General features: G+C 40.1%; 1 protein-coding gene across 1 annotated transcript in view; it reads left to right on the forward strand.

Annotated features, from left to right (window-relative positions):
- clasp1a (cytoplasmic linker associated protein 1a) overlaps positions 1-20,861 on the forward strand; it is a 240,737-nt gene that overhangs the window by 49,418 nt on the left and 170,458 nt on the right. Inside the window, exon 6 of the mRNA XM_087989318.1 lies at positions 18,383-18,529. Coding sequence (XP_087845444.1) covers positions 18,383-18,529 — 147 coding nt within the window. The remainder of the gene's footprint in view (positions 1-18,382; positions 18,530-20,861) is intronic.

The following is a 20,861-nucleotide window of genomic DNA, read 5'->3' on the forward strand; positions in this document are numbered from 1 at the left end:
AATTGGTAAATTATTTCACTGTCCATGTGTTCTTGAACTTGAATCATTTTTATTTTAGTTCATGCTGTGAGTGCTTTCAGCAACAATTTATATTTCCTTTTATTTGATTTGTTTCCATATATAAAAATTGTAAGTCGCATATTTGTGAAATACTTTGGGTACTCTAAATAATGGCACAAAGGGAAAAAAGTGCTCTTTTTCAGAAAAGCTACGACCTCACAAGGACATGATTTCTGCAACAATGTTTCCCATTTTGGTTCAACAATGGCAGGGTGTTAACCTATATATAAATCAGGCATCTCCTCAGTTTGATTCTGCCTAAGTTGCAGCCAGCTCAGTGACAATGTTGCCAAATATGGAACTAGTATTTCCAGGGCTGGGTCAGTAAAAGTTTTATCCAGTAAAAGTCAGCCATGGTTTCCATTTTTAATCATTAATGGCATCTGGAAGACGCATGTTTTGTGATGAAAATTCAGTTCAGGTTCAACTAAAATGCCTTCAGTGTGTATATATAAATATTGGCATTAATGAAAGTTGGTTAATACCATGATGCTGGCTCATGTATATGGCACTAGCTGCACAGTCAAGAAAGTCAATATTAAAAACAATAAAATTGCTTCCAACTTGATGATTCCTTAACAATGTATAATGCAGCAGGAAGTAGGCAAGTGCCCAGTTTATGCCAAATATGTCTCAAAACCGCAACACACCATAGTTGGAAATGTAATAGAGTGGATTCCATGAAATCATTTCATACAAGATACTGTGATGTTTCCATTTGGGGGAAAAAAAACACTTGTTTCATGTGAAATCTTGAATCATTAAATTGTCTGATCCATGATCAAAATAATGGTACCTATCTTGTAATAATGAACTTTAAATTCATATTATTTTAAATCCTAGACTACGTGATGATTCTTTAAATTGCTTCTTGGGATTTTAAATACAAAGGGTGCTTAAGATGCAATAAAATGCTGACCATTATTGTGTTAATGAAATGGCATTTATTAAAGACTTCCAACACTTAAGTTAAATAATATGTGACGCACTGTCTTAAAACATACCTGTCGCTCAAACTGAATTTGGCACTTAGTTCTAATATTGCAGTCCTCACTGTTTTATCTGACTGAATGAGTTCTGGTTTGGTGTCTCATTGTTTTGTTTTGCAAAGTACCTGTGAAACAGGGGCAGTTTCATGACATGCTGTATAATATGTAAGTTGTATCAATGGAGTCATAGAGCCTTACAGCATGGAAATAGGCCTTTTGGTACAAATTGTTCAAGCCGACTAGATATCCTAAATAAATCTAGTCCTGTTTGCCAACTTTTGGCCCATGTCCTTTTAAACCTTTTCTATTCATATACCCATCCAGTTGCCCTTTAAATGTCAAAAATCACACAACACCAGGTTATAGTCCAACAGGTTTATTTCCAAGTGCTCCTTTTGGAGCACTGCTCCAGGTAGCTGTGGAATAGGATTATAGCACACAGAATTTTCAGCAGAAGATCACAGTGTCATACTACTGAAATGATATATTGAACAAATCTAGATTGCTGTCAAGTCTTTCACCTTTTAGAATGGGCTGCAGGTTCATTAATATGTAAATCTCAGAACTTCTTTCAAGTCACATTCTCAATATAACATAAGATTTTATAAAAGAAAGGTGACATCTCAGCAATTGGACTATAACTTGGTGGTTGTGTGATCTTTAACTTGGTCCACCCAAGTCCAACACTGACACCTCTACATCATGGCTTTTAAATGTTGTAATTGTACCAGCCTCCTCCACTACTTCTGGCAGCTCATTCTGCACACACTCCACTGTCTGCGTGAAAAAGTTGCCCTTTAGGTCACTTTTAAATCTTTCCCTTCTCACCTTAAACATTGCTCTCTAGTTTTCCAATCCCACAACCTGAGGAAAAGACCTTGTCTATTTATCCTATCTCAACCTTGAAGGTCACCCCTCAGCCTCGGACATTCCAGGGAAAATAGCGCCAGCCAATTCAGCCACTCCCGATAGCAAAAACCCTCCAAACTTGGCAACATCCTCGTAACTACTTTCTGAACCCTTTTAAGTTTCACAACATCCCACCTATAGCAGGGAGACCAGACCTGCACGCAGTATTCCAAAAGTGGTCGAACTAATGGGCGGCACGGTGGCACAGTGGTTAGCACTGCTGCCTCACAGTGCCAGAGACCTGGGTTCAATTCCCGCCTTAGGCGACTGACTGACTGTGTGGAGTTTGCACGTTCTTCCCGTGTCTGCGTGGGTTTCTTCCGGGTGCTCCGGTTTCCTCCCACAGTCCAAAGATGTGTAGGTCAGGTGAATTGGCCATGCTAAATTGCCCGTAGTGTTAGGTAAGGGGTAAATGTAGGGGTGGGTTGCGCTTCGGCGGGGCGGTGTGGACTTGTTGGGCCGAAGGGCCTGTTTCCACACTGTAAGTAATCTAATCTAATCTAATCTAATCTAATGTACTGTACAGCCTCAACATGGCCTCCCAACTCCTACGCTCGATGCTCTGACCAACAAAGGCAAGCGTACCAAACTTCGCCTTCACTATCCTGTCCACTTGCGACTCCACTTTCAAGGAACTGTGAACTTGCATTCCATGGTCTCCTTGTTCAGCAACATTCCCTTGGGCCTTACCATTAAGTACATAAGTTCTGCCCTGATTTGCCTTTCCAAAATGCCGCACCTCACATTTATCAAAACTAAATTCCATATGCTACTTCTCGGCCCATTAGCCCATCTGATCAAGATTATCTTGTTCTCTGAGGTAACCTTCGCTGTCCACTACACCATCAATTTTAGTGTCATCTGCAAACTTACTAACTGTACCTCCTGTTATCACATCCAGATCATTTGTACAAATGATGGAAAGCATTTCCTATATATTTTAGAAGAACTAGGAGTGGCTATAGACAATATAGTCATTCAATCCTGCTCTACCACTTGATATGATCATAGAACATAGAACAATACAGCGCAGAACAGGCCCTTCGGCCCTCAATATTGCGCCGACCTGTGAACTATTCTCAGCTTGTCCTCCTACACTATCCCATTATCATCCATGTGCTTATCCAAGGATTGTTTAAATCTCCCTAATGTGGCTGAGTTGACTACATTGGCAGGTAGGGCATTCCACACCCTTATCACTCTCTGAGTAAAGAACCTATCTCTGACATCTGTCTTAAATCTATCACCCCCCAATTTGTAGTTATGCCTCCTCGTACAAGCTAATGTCATCATCCTGGGAAAAAGATTTTCACTGTCTACCCTATCTAATCCTCTGATCGTCTTGTATGTCTCTATCAAAACCCCTCTTAGCCGCCTCCTTTCCAATGAGAACAGACCCAAGGTCTCAGCTGTTCCTCAAAGCCTTCCCTCCAGACCAGGCAGCATCGTGGTAAATCTCCTCTGCACCTTTTCCAATGCATCCACATCCTTCCTGAAATATGGCGACCAGAACTGTACATAATATTCCAAGTGCGGCTGCACTAGTGTTTTGTATAGTTGCAGCATGATATTGCGGCTCCGGAACTCAATCCCTCTATCAATGAAACTTAACACACCGTATGCTGCCTTAACAGCACTATCGACGTGGGTGGCAACTTTCAGGGATCTATGTACATGGACGCCAAGATCCCTCTGCACATTCACACTACCAAGAATCCTTCCATTGACCCAGAACCTATGCCTTCCTGTTGTTCTTCCCAAATCATGGCTGATTTCAACTCCGTCTTACACCCCTGTGAGGTTCCCTTCTTGAGATTCTTACACGCATGATGCAACTACAATCTGCCAACTTCTGTGAACAGCCATGATTTATTTCAGCAAGTACAAACTTTTGGAGGATTGCTTCGTGCTCTTTGCGATACTTGTGGAGCGTGTCAAGCGAGGCTGTCCGAACAAGGGAACCGTCCTCCCCTTATATGAGGTTTTACATCACAGTCAGTCATGCACACAAGACACAACCCTTTGCTACCCAAAAAGTGAGAGATTAGGTTATTCTGTAAAACAGCGTGTGATTAGATTATTCCTGAAAACAACGTGTGACTAGGTTATTCCTGAAAACAGCGTGTGATGAGGTTATTCCATAAAATAGCGAGTGTTCGGGTTATTCCTTAACCTGCAGCATTTACAGAGTATCATTAGATTGTCACATCCTGCCTGTAAGACAGAACTTATCAGAACAAATTAACCCTTTAACATCTCACACCCCCCACCCCCTTTCCTGCCTGCTCCCTATAACCCATTAACTCAAAACATGTTAAAAATTTGTTTATCTGCTCAAATTTATTTATTGTCCACTGGATTCTGAGGTACTGAACTCTACAGATTCAAGGCCCTTTGAGAGAAGTAATGCTTCCTGTTCTCTGTTTTAAATCTGCCACGCTTTAATCAAAACTTGTGTAATCTGTGGTTCTCAAATTGGCTCTTTGGCTACTTTGTCAATCCCCTTTTTAATCTTAGATCTCCTCTAGTCCTTCTGAACTCTAGTGAGTAAAGACTGAAACTGCTTAATTTCTCCTCATAAAACAGGCCTTCCTTCTCTGGAATTAGATTACTTAGTGTGGAAACAGACCATTCGGGCCCAACAAGTCCACACCGACCCTCCGAAGAGCAACCCACCCAAACCCATTCTCCTACATTTACCCCTTCACCTAACACTATGGGCAATTTTGCATGTCCAATTCACCTACCCTGCACATTTTTGGACTGTGGGAGGAAACCGGAGCACCCGGAGGAAACCCACGCAAAAACTGGGAGAATGTGCGAACTCCACACAGACAGTTGCCTGAGTCAGGAATTGAAGCCAGGTCTCTGGCGTTGTGAGGCAGCAGTGCTAACCACTGTGCCACCGTGCCACCTCTCAGAATGTTTCCAATGCAATTCCAATCTTCCTCAAGTAAGGGGACCAAGACCAAACCATTTCTTTCACAATAAATGCCAAAATTCCATTTGCCCTCGTTATTACCTGCGATACCTGTGTGCTTGCTTTCTGTGACTCGTGCACAAGGAGATACACATCCCTCTAGACGGAAGCATTTTGAAGTTTCCTTTCTGTTGTTCTGACCAATTGAAAACTTAAACACTTATCCACATTTAATTCCATCTGCCACATTTTGGCTTATTCACCAAATCTACCCATATCCATTTGTAAATTTCTTATTTCTTCATTGCAGCCTATTTTCCTGCCTATTTTAGTGTCATCTTCCAATTTACCTATATTATATTCTATCCCTGCATACAAGTCATGAGCACAGGTTGTAAATAGTTGGTGCCTGAGGACTGAACCCTGTGGTAGCCCACTACTTGCAGTTTGCCAATCAGAAAATGACCCGTGTATCCGGACTGTCGTCTTTCTTTTGGTTAGCCAGTCCTCTGTCCAGACTAATGTATTTGCCCAACCCCACGTGCTCTCGCCTTGTATATTAATGGTTTGCGTGCCATGTTATCAAATGCCTCTGGAAGTTCAGCTATACTGCATCTGTCAGACCCCCATTATCAACTTTTCTTGTTGCATTCTTTGAAAAACTCTGATAACTTTAGTCAAACATAATTTACCCATCTGTTTTAAAAAAAATTCTAACTCTGGATTGTGTACTAACTTTCCAAGTATCCTGTTACTAATTTCTAAAGCATGGATTCTAATGGCTTTGTGCATGGGAAATAATTTTTCACAAACTTGATTGAGGTTTTTGAAGAAGTACCAAAGAGGATTGATGAGGGCAGAGCAGTAAACGTGATCTATATGGACTTCAGTAAGGCGTTCGACAAGATTCACCATGGGAGACTGGTGAGCAAGGTTAGATCTCATGGAATACAGGGACAACTAGCCAACTGGATATAGAACTGGCTCAAAGGTAGAAGACAGAGGGTGGTGGTGGAGGGTTGTTTTTCAGACTGGAGGCCTGGAACTAGTGGAGTGCCACAGGGATTGGTGCTGGATCCACTACGTTTCATAATTTATATAAATGATTTTGATGTGAGCTTAAGTTTGTAAGTTTGCAGGTGACGCCAAAATTGGAGGTGTAGTGGACAGCAAAGAAGCTTACCTGAGATTACAACGGGATCTTGATCAGATGAGCCAATGGGCTGAGGAGTGGCAGATGGAGTTTAATTTAGATAAATGTGAGGTGCTGCATTTTGGGAAAGCAAATCTTAGCAGGACTTATACACTTAATAGTAAGGTTCTGGAAATGTTGCTGAACAAAGAGACTTTGGAGTGCAGGTTCACAGTTCCTTGAAAGTGGAGTCGCAGGTAGTCGGGATTGTGAAGAAGGCGTTTGGTATGCTTTCCTTTATTGGTCAGAGTATTGAGTACAGGGGTTGGGAGGTCATGTTGCGGCTGTATAGGACATTGATTAGGCCGCTGTTGGAATATTGCATGCAATTCTAGTCTCCTTCCTAACTGAAGCATGTTGTGAAACCTGAAAGGATTCAGAAAAGATTTATAAGGATGTTGCCAGGGTTGGAGGATTTGAGCTATAGGGAGAGGCTGAATAGGCTGGGCCTGTTTTCCTTGGAGGCTGAGGGGTGACTTTATAAAGGATTATAAAATCATGAGGGGCATGGATAGGATAAATAGACAAAGTCTTTTTCCTGGGATGGGGGAGTCCAAAACTAGAGGGCATAGGTTTAGGGTGAGAGGGGAAAGATATAAAAGAGACCTAAGGGGCAATACTTTCATGCAGAAGGTGGTATGTATGTGGAATGAGCTGCCAGAGGAAGTGGTGGAGGCCAGTACAATTGCAACATTGAAAAGGCATCTGGATGGGTATATGAACAGGAAGGGTTTGGAGGGATAGAGACAAAGTGATGGCAGTTGGGACGAGATTGGGTTGGAATATCTGGCCAGCATGGACGAGTTGGACCGAAGGGTCTGTTTCTGTGCTGTACCTCTTTATGACTATGACTCCATGACAGATGTTAAAAAAACTTGTCTGTGGTTTCCTACTTTTTGTTTCCTTCCCTTTTTGAATAAGGGCATTACATTAGCATTTTTTTTCCAATCCAATAGAACATTTCCGTAGAGAATTTACCAATGCATCCGCTATCTCTGCTGCCACTTCCTGTAAGACCCTCTGATATAAATCATGGGGACTGGTTTGCCTTTAATCCCAATCGTTTGATCAGTACTTTTTCTTAAGTGGAAATAATAGTTTTATGTTCCTCCATTTCTGTAATTTCTACATGACATTACCTGTTATATCAAGTTGCGTTGGCTCAGTAGTTAGTACTGCTGCTTCGAGCACCAGGGACCTGTATTCGATTCCAGCTGTGGGTAACTGTCTATGTGGAGCTTGCACATTCTACCGTGTCTGTGGGGGTTTCCTCCCATCGTCCAAAGATATGTGGGTTAGATAGATTTTTCCATGCCAATTGCCCATAGTGTCCAGGGATGTGCAGGCAAGGTAGGTTAGCCATGGGAAAAGAAGGGTGACAGGAATAGGATAAGGTAGTTGGTCTGCGTGGGATTTCTTTGTAGGGTCGATGTTCTATAATACATTTACATGGTGGTGGATCTGGAAACTGAGGCAAATATTGTTCTAATGCCTGTGCAAATCTTTGTTCTGCACTGTCAACTCTGCAATCTCGTGTTCTGAGGGGCCAATGCTCATTTTAGCTATAATCTTTTTGCTGTTGATGATTTTATATTTTGCACTTGTCATCATTTATAATTAACCTTTAGTTTGTTTATTACTGTTTTAGTAAGCCTTTTTTGGTCTTTACGTTTCCCACTTACTTTTGCAATGTGATATGCCTTAGTTTTGTCCTGGTGTTATCTTTAGCTTTCTTGCTTTACCATTTTTCCTCCCTCTCTTAGAATCGTTCTTCCTTTCTGGAATATATTTATTTGGGAAGGATTGAATATTTTCTTAAATATATAGCACTGTTCAACTGTCATATCTCTCAATTTTTCTGCCCAGTCCATTAAGGCTAAATCTGTCTTGGTGCTTATCTAATTATCTCTGTTTAACACCAGAACTCTCGTGTTGGCTCCAGTTTCTCATTTTGAAACTGAAGTTGAAATTTCAGCATGGCATGATCAGTCTTTCCTAAAGTATCCTTTACGCAAGATAATCAACTAATCTTACCTTATTACACAATAGTAAATCCAAAATAGCCTTCTCCCTCGTTGCTTCTTGGAGCAATATGTTGGGGAACCAACCTCTAATACTCTCTGACTTCTCACTTGAGGTTGCTCTTGCCCGTTTGATTAATCCAGTCTCTGTATATTTAAATAACCCATGATTGTTATCATACCTTTCTTACAATCTACAATGTTGAGGTTTATTGCCTTGTGGAACTGCTGTCAGGGGATCTATGGATTACTTCCATCAAGCATTTGTTTTCCCTAGCAGTTTGTTCTTTCCACTGAGACTGATTCTGCATCTTGATCTCCAATGTAACACTGATCCCTTCCTTTCGTAACAAAGTTGCAGCACCTCCTTTTCCTTTCTGTCTTATCTGTCCGAAACAGAGTACTAGTGGGCATTCAGCTCGCACTTCTGAATCCCTGTAACAATGTCTCAGTAACTGCTACTAAATCATACCTATTTGGAGTGTAGAGATATATAGCACAGGAATAGACCCTTTGGTCCAACTCGTCCATGCCTACCAGATATCCTAACTAAATTGAGCCCCATTTCCAGCATTTGGCCTATATCCCTCTCAACCCTTCCTATTCATATACCCATCCAGACTCCTTTTAAATGTTGTCGTATGTTTACTATTTCTGTCCTTGTTTCTCTGAGAAACTTCTCTGCAGTTTTTAACCTCCTCCAGCAACCCCCCTCCGCTCACAATGTGCTAATCTTTTATCCTTCAATGATAAATATAAATGCTTCCTGAAGAAGTCACGCTGGACTTGAAACATTAACTCTGTTTCCATTTCAATGGATGCTGCCAGATCTGCCAACATTGTGTGTTTATATCAGATTTCCAGCAAACACAGTATTTTGCTCTTGACAAACCAGATAGTTCATTAAAGGATAAAAAGGTCAATGCATCACGAATAAAAAGCTGACAAAAAGGTCAAGAACAAGCAAAACTGAAAGAACACAAAATTCGCAGCCTTGGGCGACTGTGTCCATAAAGAAAGAAAGAGTCAATGTTTGTTTCTATTTGCATTCTAAAAATTTGTACTTTATTCTGAATGTTATGTAAGTTTGTCCTACTATCAATTTTTCCTGCTTGCTTAGTTCCTTAGTACAAAGTGACATTCATATGGCCTGTCATTTCCTTTCATTTTCTAGTGACAACCAACCTCATCACTAGCCTGTACTGCTAATAGTTTTGATTTCTTTATAAAAAAAGATATGCTAGTTTAGAGAATGTTAACGAGATGAGTATCGGGAATAGTTGATTATTTTATGAGGAAAGAACATAGAATATAGAACAGTATGGCACAGTCCAGGCCCTTCGGCCCTCGATGTCGTGCCAGTCTTTTATCTTACTCTAAGATCAGACTAACCTACATATTCTTCATTTTACTGTCATCCATGTGCCTATCCAAGAGTCGTTTAAATGTCCCTGATGTATCTGACTCTATTACCACCATTCAACGCACCCACCACTGTCTGTGTAAAAACCTACCTCTGACATTTCCCCAAATCTGTCCTCCAATCACCTTAAAATTATGTGTCTTTGTGATTATTCACTCTATCTATGCCTTTCATCATCTTGTAAATCTCTGTCAAGTCACCTCTCACCCTTCTTCGCTGCAATGAGAAGAGCCCTAGCTCCCTCAACCTTTCTTCATAAGACATGCCCTCCAGTCCAGGCAGCATCCTGATAAATCTCCTTTGTACCTTTTCTAAAGCTTCCACATCCTTCCCATAATGAGATGACCAGAACTGAACACAATATTCCAAATGTGGTCTAACCAGGGCTGTATAGAGCTGCAGCATAACCTTGCGGTTCTTAAACTCAATCCCCCTGCTAATGAAAGCCAACACACCATGTGCCTTCTTAACAACCCTCTCAACTTGGGTGGCACCTTTGAGGGATCTGTGGACGTGGATTCCAAGATCCCTCTGTTCCTCCACACTGACAATACTGCCTTTAACCGTGTAATCTACATTCAAATCTGACCTTCCAAAATGAATCACTTTGCACTTTTTCAGGTTGAACTCTAACTGCTACTTCTCAGCCCAGCTCTGCATCTGTCAATGTCTTGTTACAACGTACAACATCCCTCCACACTATCCACAACTCCTCCAACCTTCGTGTCATCAGCAAACTTACTAACCCACCCTTCCACTTCCTCATCCAAGTCATTTATAAAAATCACAAAGAACAGCGGTGCCAGAATAGATCCCTGCGGAACACTGCTCATCACTGAGCTCCAGGTTGAATACTTTCCATCAGCTACCAGCCTCTGTCTTTTTTGGGCCACTCAATTCTGTACACAGACAGCCAAATTTTCCTGTAGCCCATGCCTCCTTGCTTTCTGAATGAGCCTACCATGAGAACCTTATTCAATGGCTTGCTAAAATCCATGAAGGGAATTTAAAGCTCAAAAAGAATTTTGCATTGACAGCATGTGGAATTTAGAGCAAATGTAGATCAGAAAAGACAGAGCTGTTTGTGTGTAACTTGGTGCTGTATTGAATATGCAAAGTAGTTTTGAGAGAGTTGAAGTTTATGGATGGTGGGAGTGTGTTGAATTGGTCGGGTCTGGATATGGCTTTGGATAATGGCCTCAGCAACAAGTATGCTGGAGTGAGGCCGAGGTGGCTGTCGCCGGTTTTTGCACTAGAGAGAATATGAAATCTGATGAATGACTTGGGCTTGAATAAGAAATGAATTGCAAACAAAAATGTCTTGGTTAGCAAACAATGTTTGACAGATATTTATAAATTTATGCATCTGGAAGGAAATGTCTGTCTAAAACATTTTGGCAGTGCTTATTTGGCAGTCAAATGTCTTCCCGTGTAAATCATTATTGTAAGATACCCACCAGCTTGTGTAGCAATGTTATGCAAAAAATATTTGAAGTTAACATAGAACATAGAAGAATACAGCGCAGTACAGGCCCTTTGGCCCTCGATGTTGCGTCGATCCAAGCCCACCTAACCTATACTAACCCACTATCCTCCATATACCTATCCAATGCCCGCTTAAATGCCCATAAAGAGGGAGAGTCCACCACTGCTGCTGGCAGGGCATTCCATGAACTTACGACTCGCTGAGTGAAGAACCTACCCCTAACTTCAGTCCTATATCTACCCCCCCTTAATTTAAAGCTATGCCCCCTTGTAATACCCGACTCCATACGCGGGAAAAGGTTCACACTGTCAACCCTATCTAACCCCCTAATCATCTTGTACATCTCAATCAAGTCACCCCTAAACCTTCTTTTCTCTAATGAAAACAGCCCCAAGTGTCTCAGTCTTTCCTCATACGATCTTCCTTCCATACCAGGCAACATCCTGGTAAACCTCCTCTGCACCCGTTCCAGTGCCTCCACATCCTTCCTATAGTATGGCGACCAAAACTGCACACAATATTCCAGATGCGGCCGCACCAGAGTCTTATACAACTGCATCATGACCTCAGGACTCCGGAACTCAATTCCTCTACCAATAAAAGCCAGTACGCCATATACCTTCCTCACCGCACTATTTACCTGGGTGGCAACTTTCAGAGATCTGTGTACATGGACACCAAGATCCCTCTGCTCATCCACACTACCAAGTATCCGACCATTAGCCCAGTACCCCATCTTTTTGTTATTCTTCCCAAAGTGAATCACCTCACATTTAGCTACATTGAATTCCATTTGCCACCTTTCTGCCCAGCTCTGCAGCTTCTCTATATCCTGCTGTAACCTGCCACATCCTTCCTCACTGTCAACAACTCCTCCGACTTTCGTATCATCCGCAAACTTGCTCACCCAACCTTCTAACCCCTCTTCCAGGTCATTTATAAAAATGACAAACAGCAATGGTCCCAAAACAGATCCTTGCGGAACACCGCTAGTGACGGCACTCCATGAAGAAACTTTGCCATCAACTACTACCCTCTGTCTTCTTCCATCCAGCCAATTCCTAATCCAAACCTCCAACTCACCCTCAATGCCATATCTCCGTATTTTCTGCAGTAGCCTAGCATGGGGAACCTTATCAAACGCCTTACTAAAATCCATATATACCACATCTACCGCTTTCCCCTCATCAACCTCCTTCGTCACCTTTTCCAAGAATTCAATAAGGTTTGTGAGGCACGACCTGCCCTTCACAAAACCATGCTGACTATCCTTGATCACATTATTCCTATCCAGATGTGCATAAATCCTATCCCTTACAATTCTGTCTAAGACTTTGCCCACAACAGAAGTGAGACTCACCGGCCTATAGTTACTAGGGTTATCCCTACTCCCCTTTTTGAACAAGGGAACCACATTTGCTATCCTCCAGTCTTCTGGCACTACTCCTGTAGACAAAGAGGACATAAAAATCAAGGCCAATGGCTCTGCAATCTCCTCCCTTGCTTCCCAGAGAATCCTAGGATAAATGCCATCAGGCCCAGGGGACTTATCTATTTTCACCTTTTCCAGGATTTCCAACACCTCTTCTCTACATACCTCAAAGTTGCACGAAGGTTTACTGCAATAATTATAATTTTCTCAGAATGGCATTCTAGTATTCCTCAAACTAATTGAACTTTAATTGTCGTGCATGCTAAATATGAGACCACTCTAGGTTTAAGTGTGTTTAGACAAAGTTTGCCAATTTATTAAATTATCACAACAAGTACAATAGAAATGGCACTTAATCAAGTAGTGGACATTGCCACTCCAAAATGGAACACGAATCCTCAGTTGGCTGGGGTGCTGTTTCCTCCTCCTTTTCTGCACACCTGCAACTACCAAAATATTGCCCTTTATTAACTCCTTCCCAACCACAATAGATAGCATGATTAGAAATTTCTTTGAATGCTGATTTAATTCAGACATTGCATGAATAGATTCATAATTGACTGGGTGATGCCTACACAGGCACGTATAATCCATAATCAGTCTTGGTTTGAGTATATGTTCAATTCCTATTTCGTTTCTTTAAAGCGATGGTTATTTGAGTGTAATTACTTCCAAATGTTCCCTGAATCACTCTTTTCACAGGTTGATCATGTTATGAAATCAATCCTTTACTAAGACCAGATGCTGTAGGCGCTGAAGTAGGTCACTCAGCCTGATGAATCTGCTCTGTCATCATAAATGTTTGCCTTCCCACTATGTTTATGTCATCTCCAACCGTTGGTTATGGTACATGCACTTTCCTCATCCAAGCTATTAATATATATTGTGAATAACTGTGGCCCCAGCACTGATTCTTGTGGTACTCCATTTTTGAAAATGGCCCCCACATCCCAAACTCTGTCTTTTTATTAGTTAGCCAATCCTCTATCCATCCTAATGTCCTCCAACATCATGCGTTCAACTAGCCTAACATGCGGCATGTTAGAGCTTGTTTCTCTTAAGTTTAACCCTCAGATTCATGAGATGGTACCAGCAAAGCAATTAGTGTGTCTGTTAGTACATACAATGTTATCTTCTAGGGATTAACTATCATTCCAATGATCAACTAAGTCTATCAGTATCAAAGTGTGACACTGGAAAAACACAGCAAATCAGGCAGCATCCGAGGAGCAGGCGAATCGACTTTTCAGGCATAAGCCTGTAATCGGGATGTTGCCTGACTTACTGTGCTTTTCCAGCGCCACTCTTTTCGACTTTGATCTCCAGCATCTGCAGTCCTCACTTTCTCCTAAGCCAATCAGTATCCTTTATTTAGAAAATCCATATATGACTCTACAATAATTGTTGATATTAAAGCAAATTCAAACTCAAAATAACCATACAAATTAATGCACATTGTCTCATGCATGCTTTTAAAATATAAAACTGAACTGTTTTTGAGCATATCTTTCTGAAACTTATTAATCTAAGTTTATATAATTGTGTCTGAAACAACAAAGGGGAGAAAGTGAGGTCTGCAGATGCTGGAGATCAAAGTTGAAACTTTATTGCTGGAACAGCACAGCAGGTCAGGCAGCATCCAGGGAACAGGAGATTCGACGTTTCGGGCACAGGCCTGAAGAAGGGCCTGTGCCCAAAACGTCGAATCTCCTGTTCCCTGGATGCTGCCTGACCTGCTGTGCTGTTCCAGCAATAAAGTTTCAACTCTGAAACAACAAAGCCCTAAACCTTCTATCTGATTTGGGCCAAATACCTTCTTCCTTACAGAGAATGTTTCAACAACTTTCAGAATACTGTATTTAATTCTGGTCCACCTGCTGTAGGAACAATGTTGTTAAACTGAAAAGGTTGCAAAAAAGATTTACATGGATGTTGCTAGGGTTAGAGGGTATGACCTATAGGGAGGAGGCTGAATAGGCCAGGGCTATTTTCCCTAGAGCATCAGAGGCTGAGGGGTGACCTTCTAGAAGTTTATAAAATTACGAGGGGCATGGAATAGGGTGAATGGCCGAGGTCTTTTTCTCAGGGTAAGGGAGTCCAAAGCTTAAGGGAGTCCAAAGCTAAAGGATGTTGGTTTAAGGTGAGAGGGGAAAGATTTAAAAGGGACACAAGTGCAACGTTTTCATGCAGAGCGTGTGTGTGTGGATTGAGCTGCCAGAGGAAGTGGTGGAGGCTGATACAATTACAACATTTAAAAGGCATCTGGATGAGTAAGTGAATAGGCAGGATTTAGAGGGATATGGGCCAAATGCTGGCAAATGGGATTAGATTAATTTAGGATATCTGGTTGGTATCTGATTTAGTGACGAATGGAGGTTGTTGAGAATGCAGCTGAAGCTGTTTGGATCAAGCACCCTCCCCTGAGAAACTCCTGAAATGATACCCTGGGGCTAAGGTGATTAGCCTCTGACAGATCCATCCATCAATTTTTTTATATTTGCTATGGAACTGGGTAGTAAGAACAGTTTATCTCAAAACGTGCAGAAAATACTTGGATTTTAATTGAATTTGAATGTATTATCATCTGACTACTATTTCAAATTTACGGTTTGTTATTTGAGACTTATGAAATGTGCAATCTGTTTCAGGATGTCTTTCTTATAAAGTGATGTTTCATAAATGTATGTCTGTAAGCTAATTGCAGAGCTATCTTTATCCCCTATAGTTTGCACATATTTGAAAATTTTAGAATCAAGCACCAATGTAATTGCTGTGATATTTTGTCCCTTTTAGTTTGTGATAGACTTTACAACAATTTCAATCTGACATATCAATTTAAAACTATATTATGTCTAACTTGTAATCAGATCATTGGAATTTTATTAGATCTCAGTTGATTTTCCAATTTACAAGAGAGGATTTAGGATGAAGTGGATCAAGTAGATCATGTGATAAGTGGGGAAACATTTATGGGATAATGATAATTGTATTGTAAGGTTTAGAGTGATGGTGCAAAATAAAATTAGTCAGTGCTGAGAGAGTAATCAACTGATGGAAAACTGACTTCATTGAATCAAAAACCGAACTGGATGATATAGGTTTAGAACCAAAGATTGGTGGGAAAAAGAAATAATAGCTGAACAGGAGGTTACTGTTGAAGAGGAGATGGCTCAGACCCCATTGAGGTTTGTTACCTCATAAGTGGGAGGGGAAACAAATCCAGATCTCCCTGATGACAAAGCAGACAGAAATTAAGTTAAAGAAGAAAAAGCTGTGCTTACGCTAAATATCGGGCAGTAAACAAGATTGAGAACCATGCCGAATACAGAATGTTCAGAACAGAAATGCAAAAGCAAGTTTGAAAAACAAAATGGGATAATGAAAAATATTGGAAAGGGGAATCTCCGAGTTTTTTTTAAATAAGCGTTTATAAGTAAAGATTAATTAATGGAGGAGTAAGGTCCAATATGGTGATTTCCAGTTGGGAGTTAGAGGTATAGCTGAGGTGTTAAACGAAAACTTTGTCTTGTAGATAAAAACAGATGCAATGACGTTACCATATACCTCTTCCCGCTTCCCACACCCACCCCACCCCATGGAAAAAGTTTTAAAATTGGTTCGTATTTTTACTGTATTTATATTTTGTTTGCTTAATATTTCCTTTTTAATCTTTCAGTTGCTTTTATTTTTATAATTCATGTTTTTATTTTTAATCAGAAGTCAAATGGGTTCATTAACTGAATTGCGAATTGCATAGCCAAAAAGGAAATTCTTATCGAGTTGGTTTAGTTGCAATTGTGGAGTTTTCTGTCAGGAGGCAGAACAAATTTTGTGCAGCTACTCTATTTCTCAAGCATTTAATCCCTTATAATTTTTCTGTTCAGAAGCTTAAGATGATAACATTATGAAAATAAAAGTTCAATTTTAAATAGTAGAAGTAATGGTTTACTTTTAAAGTTAGTGTTTTCTTTAATATGCAATTTATATGCTTTATTTTTGAAAAAAAATGTCTTATCTTTTTAACGTTTTAAGTTAATGGATTATTACTGTGATTCTATTGGTAAAATATCAGAAGTAAATACCCGAAATAAAACCTGACTCACTCCTTATTTCTTCCTGCTCTCTGTCCTCCACATCCCCTGTTCATCAACTTGAGTGTATGACTATTACTACAGAAACCTTCCCATTGGTTTTCCATGAAGTCACCCTGTACACGTCAGCTTGGATAATTACCATCTCTCTCTTAGTCGACTGGTGATGTCACAGATGGACCTGTCAAATCCAAACACTGACCATGGTTATTTGTTTCTGATTGGGATTTTTTTAAAACTTGCCCCCACTTGGACACTGATTCCAAACTGTTTAGGACATAAATATGATGTTTGAATAAGTGAATAATTGTATAGACGATAACTCATGACAAAATCTGTAGCTGTAATAGTATAAAAATCATGGTTGGGTTCCTATCATATCCTCCTGTCTTCAACATCACCTCCACTGCTGCTTTATTGTTACATTGTATGGGTCCTGATTACCTTGCAGCTAAGTTCATACGTGATATGATTTTTCTGTTAAGACCAGGTAGGTAGAAAGTTGATTCTGAATGATTTGACTGACTACATTTGGTGGGTAGAATTGTCTTTCATCTGCGCATGTAGTTTTTCAAGTTGTTTGGCTTTGTAATGAACATTATGTTGATATAATTAAAGAATGTGTTAAACCCATATTTTAGGGACACAATCAATCCTCTCCTATTCAAAAATAGATTCACTGTTATTAAACACACAAACCTCTTCCTAGTTTCTGAACTATGTGTTGCTGGGAAACTAGCGATGCGTTTTTTCTTGACAGTGGGGGAAGCATTGCTTTCTGCATTATTGAAGCATATCGTTTTTTAAATTATAACTGTTTTTAAGTGTCTTATATAAAGTAAATGCTCTGGGCAAGTGTCTTTTTTATGATATTAAGAATATATTTGAAGTCAGATTGAAAAGGTATCTTGTGTATTGTTCATTATCCATATTAATGTTTAGACCTCTACTGCAGTTCATGAAGAGGCTAACTAGTCAAATGTGGGTTAAGAAACAGTACTTACGTTTTAATTCACACGCAGATTCCCAAAAAGATGATCTGATGTAGTGTACCAGTATAAGCACTAATATTGCCTTTGACCATGCAGCTGTTTAATATTGAGGTCAGAAGAGTCTGGAATAGATAATGAAGCTGACATTTTATTTGTCAAAGGAAATTGATGACAGCTGTTCGAGCCGTCCTGCTAACGCCTCCCGTGAGATGCTTGAGGCAGACTCTTTCTGTGGGTTTTAATAGCAATAGAGATTGCCTATTACTTCCCGTTTTTGTTTGATAGTGCCTTTGTCATTAAAGACTTTGAAACAGAGTTACAATATCTTTCCACCATTAGGGTCATCTTGAATATTCCGTTTAGACTCTGACACATACACTCCAACATATCACGAGTATTTGTTTTAATGCTCAGTGGACAATGTGTGCTTAGGCTCCTAGCACGTGGGAGCATGATTGATCATTGTCTGGATTGATTGCAAATAGAATTTGTTGAAGGAGAGGAGGTGATTGCGATTGCTAAAGGGCAGGATGATGAGAAGACTAATCTGCAAAAAAATTTGTGCTTGTAAGAGATAGTTGTACATTTTAGCATAGGAGTGAGTGAACTAAAATGCACTAAATGTAATGTAAAGAGAGTAGAACATGTAATGGACAAAAGATCAGAAATTTGCAGTCTTTTCAGAGGTGTTTCTGATGTCATTTTGAAAAGAAATGGGGGTCACCAGATAATAGAGCAGTGATGTGTACTGTTGAAAGTGGCACCTCTGATTGGCAGCTAAGGGTAGAGAATGGCTCTATTTATATTGAAGCATACTTTGGAGTGTTTGTTGAAGACATTTTCCTCTTTTTTTATTCTTTAATCTAGATAAGAATTTTGATGAAGATGATTCGGTGGATGGAAATAGGCCATCTTCTGCTAGCTCCACGTCTTCAAAAGCTCCCAGTTCACGGCGTATGGTTGGTAACAGTCGTAGACCAGGATCATCTGCAGTTGGCTTGAGGACTGGTACAGGTAACAATATCTGATATACATTCATCTGATGTATAAATTGCTATGTGTTTTTACATTGTTTACCCTGTTTTCACTTCAAGCATAAAAATAAATTAGAGCACAACAAAGTCTATTCCTTTAATTGGTCCGTAACTCTTCATGCAATCTGTTTTGAAAGCATTTGTTCAAGATATTCGACTACCTGTTAATCTCTTTCATTAACCAGATGTGCAATAAAATTCTGCAGATGGTATTCTTAAACTTGTAGTCAGTAGTGTCAGTGAAAAATCAATGTAGAATAAAATCTAAACTTTCAGATTTCTTTTACACAGAATTAGTAGAGTCATGCAAGTTATTTTATATTTTTTCCACAGATTATATTTGTTTGAAACTTGATATGCTATATTTATTGCTCCCTCTACTCCCAAAAGGGATATATCCTTTTAAAAGAGAGTGGAAATTCTGGGTGTGGCTGACACTTTGTCACTTTGTCATGTTGTCATTTCTGCCTTTTAGGAAAGGGATGATATTTTGAAATGTTGTAGTCTGGAAGCTGTAATAGTGGCCAGGTTTTAATTCAAAGTTGTATACTTTGAATTCTGAAGAAGTGCAAGAGTTAAAAGCCCCTATCATTGATAATAGTCAGATTTTTAACTCAGGCAGTCTCCAGGTTGCAAATAGGCGTCTGTTCACAAGTTGAGCACACTGCAGGACAATGGATAGCTGCCATTTGTAAGCACAGGCAATGTTTAAATGTCAGATCTTCAACATACAACACCATATATGGAATTGTGCTCATAGGTACTTGTATGAGCATTCATAATTCAATTGTTTGTAAATTGGGAACCACTGAGATCAAATTCGGATGCAGATCTTGTTTTTAAATCTCTGCCATCAGTAAATTAAGGGTCATAGAATTATACAGTCCAGAAAGGGCCATTCGGCCCATCAAGTTTATACTGCCAAAAGTCTATCAATACCCCATAAAAACCAAAAGAACTATGGCTGCTGTAAATCAGAAGCAAAAACAAAATTTGCTGGAAACACTCAGCGGATCTGGCAGCATCTGTGAATAGAAATCAGAGTTAGTGTTTAGGGTCCAATGACCCTTCCTCAAAACTGATGGTAGCTGGGAAAATGTATAAACTGACATCTTTCTAGCTACCATCACTTTTGAGGAAGAGTCACTGGACCCGAAATGGTAGCTGTTTTCTCTTCACCAGTACTCCATTAGTCTCATAGCCTTGAATATTGTGGCTCTTCAAGTGCTCATCCAGTACTGTTTAAAGATTGTGAGGTTTCCTGCCTCAACTACCATCTCAGTCATCCAGACCATCCCCCTGGGTTTAAAAAAGAACTTTTCCTCAAATCCCCTCTAAGCAACAAGAAAGACAAGCATCCTCTATGGCTTCTTAAATTCCCTATCGACCTGTTGTACCATCTTCAGTAATCCAGACAAGTACCCTGAGATCCCTCTGTTCCTTTGGCCTTCTTACTTCTTGCCATTCATTGAGTACTACCTTGTCTTGTTCTTCTTCCAAAGTGCACCTCACATTTATCAGTGTGAAATTCGATCTGCCCACCTTACCACTCTGTTTGCACCGTCCTGCTTCCACCCCACTGTCAACCACCTAGCCAATTACTTATTTCTCTTGCAAAAGATTGCACGCGCACAATTTTAATAAAGGATCACGAGTTGATATCTGTGGTACACAGTTGCACACCAGTTACAAATATCCTTTTATTGCCACCCTCTGTCTTCTGTCATTCAGCCAATTTTAGATACAGTGAGATTTTATCTTCTTTATCAGATTCCCATGTAGGACCTTGTCAAATATCTTGTTGAAATTCATATAAACTATGTTAACTGTCCCACCCTCACCCAACACTTCGTTGCCTCTGCCAAAAAATCCATTTGATTTGTTAGGAATGACCTCGCTCTGACAAGGCATTGCTGACTCTTCCTGATCAAACTTTGCCTTTATAGATGGAGATAAATTTTCTCATTCTTTATTTTCTCATTCTCTATTTTCTCTAATAGTTTCCCTATCACTAATGTTATACTCATTGGTCTACAGTTTCCTGATTCTCTACCACCCATCTCGTGCTTCATTAGTTGTCCTCTGGTACCTCCTCTGTAACCAGAGTTGATTTAAAAATTTGGGTTGGGGCCCTTAATATCCTCCCTTGTCTTCCACAGCAGTCTGCGATACAAAACATTGGATCTGGGGATTTGTCTACTTTTAAGTCTGTCAAAATCTCCAATACCTCCTTGCTGCTTGTATCAATCTATTCAAGCATGTCAAAGTCATTTAATCGAATTCTGTGCTTGCATCTTCCGTCTCCCAAAAAA

Source organism: Chiloscyllium plagiosum, unplaced genomic scaffold, assembly GCF_037043375.1.
Source record: "Chiloscyllium plagiosum isolate Xiang-an unplaced genomic scaffold, Cpla_swu_hap1 HiC_scaffold_7, whole genome shotgun sequence".
NCBI lineage: Eukaryota > Metazoa > Chordata > Chondrichthyes > Orectolobiformes > Hemiscylliidae > Chiloscyllium > Chiloscyllium plagiosum.